Source organism: Phodopus roborovskii, unplaced genomic scaffold (assembly GCF_943737965.1).
Source record: "Phodopus roborovskii unplaced genomic scaffold, PHOROB, whole genome shotgun sequence".
NCBI classification, from domain to species: domain Eukaryota; kingdom Metazoa; phylum Chordata; class Mammalia; order Rodentia; family Cricetidae; genus Phodopus; species Phodopus roborovskii.
Window position 1 is genome coordinate 1,458,069 of NW_026126665.1, and position 2,404 is coordinate 1,460,472.

The following is a 2,404-nucleotide window of genomic DNA, read 5'->3' on the forward strand; positions in this document are numbered from 1 at the left end:
AGGCCAGGGGGTGTTGTTTTAACCATAAGTCCATTACTTCCTGCTGTTCAGGAGGCTTTTCAAAAAGTCTATATTCATTTTCCAATTGTAAAGTCAATATTTGAAGTGGAGCCCCTTGTGGGCCAGAGACTTTAGCTCCTGATCCTTCAAAATGGATCTGGGCTTTTAATTTAGTCAGTAGATCTCGATCCAGTAATGGATATGGACAGTCCGGTACATGCAAAAAGGAATGTGAGACTTTACCTGATGCGAGATGAACTTTTCTCTCCATGGTCCATCGATATTGTTTTCCTCTGGTGGCTCCTTGTACCCAAGCTGTTTTGGTACTCAATGGCCCGTTCGTTTCAGTGAGAATTGAATGTTGGGCTCCAGTGTCCACCAGGAAGGTGACTGGCTGCCCCCCGACTCTTAAGGTTAGCCTGGGCTGGGGGGGACTCCTGGCCTCGACTGCCCTAGTCTTCATCTAGGGCTAGAAGCTGAGTTGGTCTTGGGGGTCCGTCTCCATGCCTCTGAGTTTTAGGTCTCTTAGGGCAATCTTTGACCCAATGGCCTTTTTCTTTGCAGTAGGCACACTGGTCTTGATCTACCCTGGGCCTCCTTTTTTTTCTTTCCTGACTTCCTGCACTATGATTATTCTGAGCTACAGTGGCCAGGATTTTGCTTAATTCTTTCTGGTTTCTACGATCCCTCTCTTTTTTTCTTTCTTTTAGCTCCTTTTTTAACTTGTCCTCTCTTCCTGCAACTTTTTAAGTATTTTTTTTTCCTCAGGTGTTTCTCTCTTATTAAAGATCTTTTCTGCTTCCTTTACGAGATCCTGCAGGCTATAATCTTGTAAATTATCTAGTCTCTACAACTTAGTCCTAATATCTGGAGCCGACTGCCAAATGAAAGCCATAGAAACATTGCCCCTTTGCTCGTTACTATCAGGATCAAAGGGTGTATACATACGGTAGGCTTCTTTTAGCCTCTCCAAAAATGCAGTCGGAGTTTCCTCCGGTCCCTGGGTTATCTGTCTTACCTGAGCCAAATTCGTGGGACGGCGTCCAGCGCCGCAGAGGCCCGCTATGAGTAACTGGCGATAAAGGCGCAGGTGTCCCCTACCTGCAGCAGTATTGAAGTCCCAATCAGGACGATTTAGGGGAAAAGCTTCCTCAATTTCATTAGGCAACTGAGTGGGTCTCCCATCATCTCCTAAGACATTCTTTTGAGCCTCCAGGAAGACACGTTGTTTTTCTTCTGAGGTTAGAAGGACCTGCAAAAGCTGTTGGCAGTCATCCCAAGTGGGTTGATCGGTTATTAGGATGGATTCAATTAGATTAGAGAGAGCTACAGGGTCTTTGGAGAAGGAGGGGTTGTTAGATTTCCAATTATAGAGGTCGGACGCCGAGAAAGGCCAGTATTGAAATTGGCCTCCTGGTCTGGCAGTCTGGCGCAGGGGAAAGTCTCGGGAGGTTCCTTCTGTGGCTGTCTCCCTTCGACCGCGGAGTCTGCCAGCTACTGGGGAGTCTGCAGTAGTCTCTTCTTGTCTGTAGTCCAGGGCAGGAGTGGTACTGGTACTGTCTGGTTTGTCCGGACCCCTTTGCCGGGCATCGCCGCCACCTACAGTGCCCTGGGTAGGGGGCTGATAAGGGGGGGTTCCGTTTTCTGAAAGTAAATCTATAAGATCAGGCTCATCAGCAGGAAGAATAGATTTGGAGTGAGGGGTTTTCTCTTTCTTGAGGACAGGATATAATTGAGATTTGGCAGGTGCCTGAGAGGGAATGAGTGGTAGAGAAGAAGGCAAAGGAGGAGCAGTGGGTCCCTGTGAAAGTGGGGCCACATCAGTCTTGGGGAGAGATTTAGAAGGAGGTTTGGGGGTGACAAAGGGAGCCACCCAAGAGGGTGGGTCAGAGGCCAGATTTTCCCAGGTGACAATATAGGCCATCTGGTCAGGACATCCGTGGGGCCCGGCATGGAAGACTCGTTCCTTCACCTGCAAGATAATACCAAGGTCGAAAGTCCCATCATGGGGCCAGCCGACGTTAAATGTCGGCCACTCGGAAGCACACAGGTTTTGCCATCTCTTTTTCTTTACGTCCATTGACTGGTTGTGCACTCAGCCCTGGACTTCGCTCCAGTGACCTAGGGTCAGACTCAAAGGGGTAGTTACAGATTGTCCCATGTCTTTTTCAAAATAAAAAAGCAAGTAAATAGACAAGGCAAACAGAACACACAGACAGCCGGCACAGAGACGCGCTGCGCGACTTCGGCGTAAAACCGAAACCAGAAACTGAGTTGGAGGCACAGAGGGTCTTAAGCCCCCTGGCCCCTCCAAAACCACGAATCCCTGGGACTTGTTGTGGGCCCCGAAAAATCGGGTGCCCCAGATCTCTGAGACGTCTCCCAGGGTGGCGGGTAGAAGTCC

General features: G+C 49.2%; 1 protein-coding gene across 1 annotated transcript; it reads right to left on the reverse strand.

Annotated features, from left to right (window-relative positions):
- Positions 1 to 847: 847 nt before the first annotated feature.
- LOC127214132 (uncharacterized) lies at positions 848 to 2,080 on the reverse strand. Its single transcript, XM_051174480.1, has one exon. It carries the CDS (start codon positions 2,078 to 2,080, stop codon positions 848 to 850), a length of 1,233 nt encoding a protein of 410 aa, XP_051030437.1.
- Positions 2,081 to 2,404: the final 324 nt, after the last annotated feature.

Coding starts and splice junctions, on each gene's coding strand:
- LOC127214132 (XM_051174480.1), bottom strand. CDS start 2,080: ATGGACGTAAAGAAAAAGAGATGGCAAAACCTGTGTGCTTCCGAGTGG.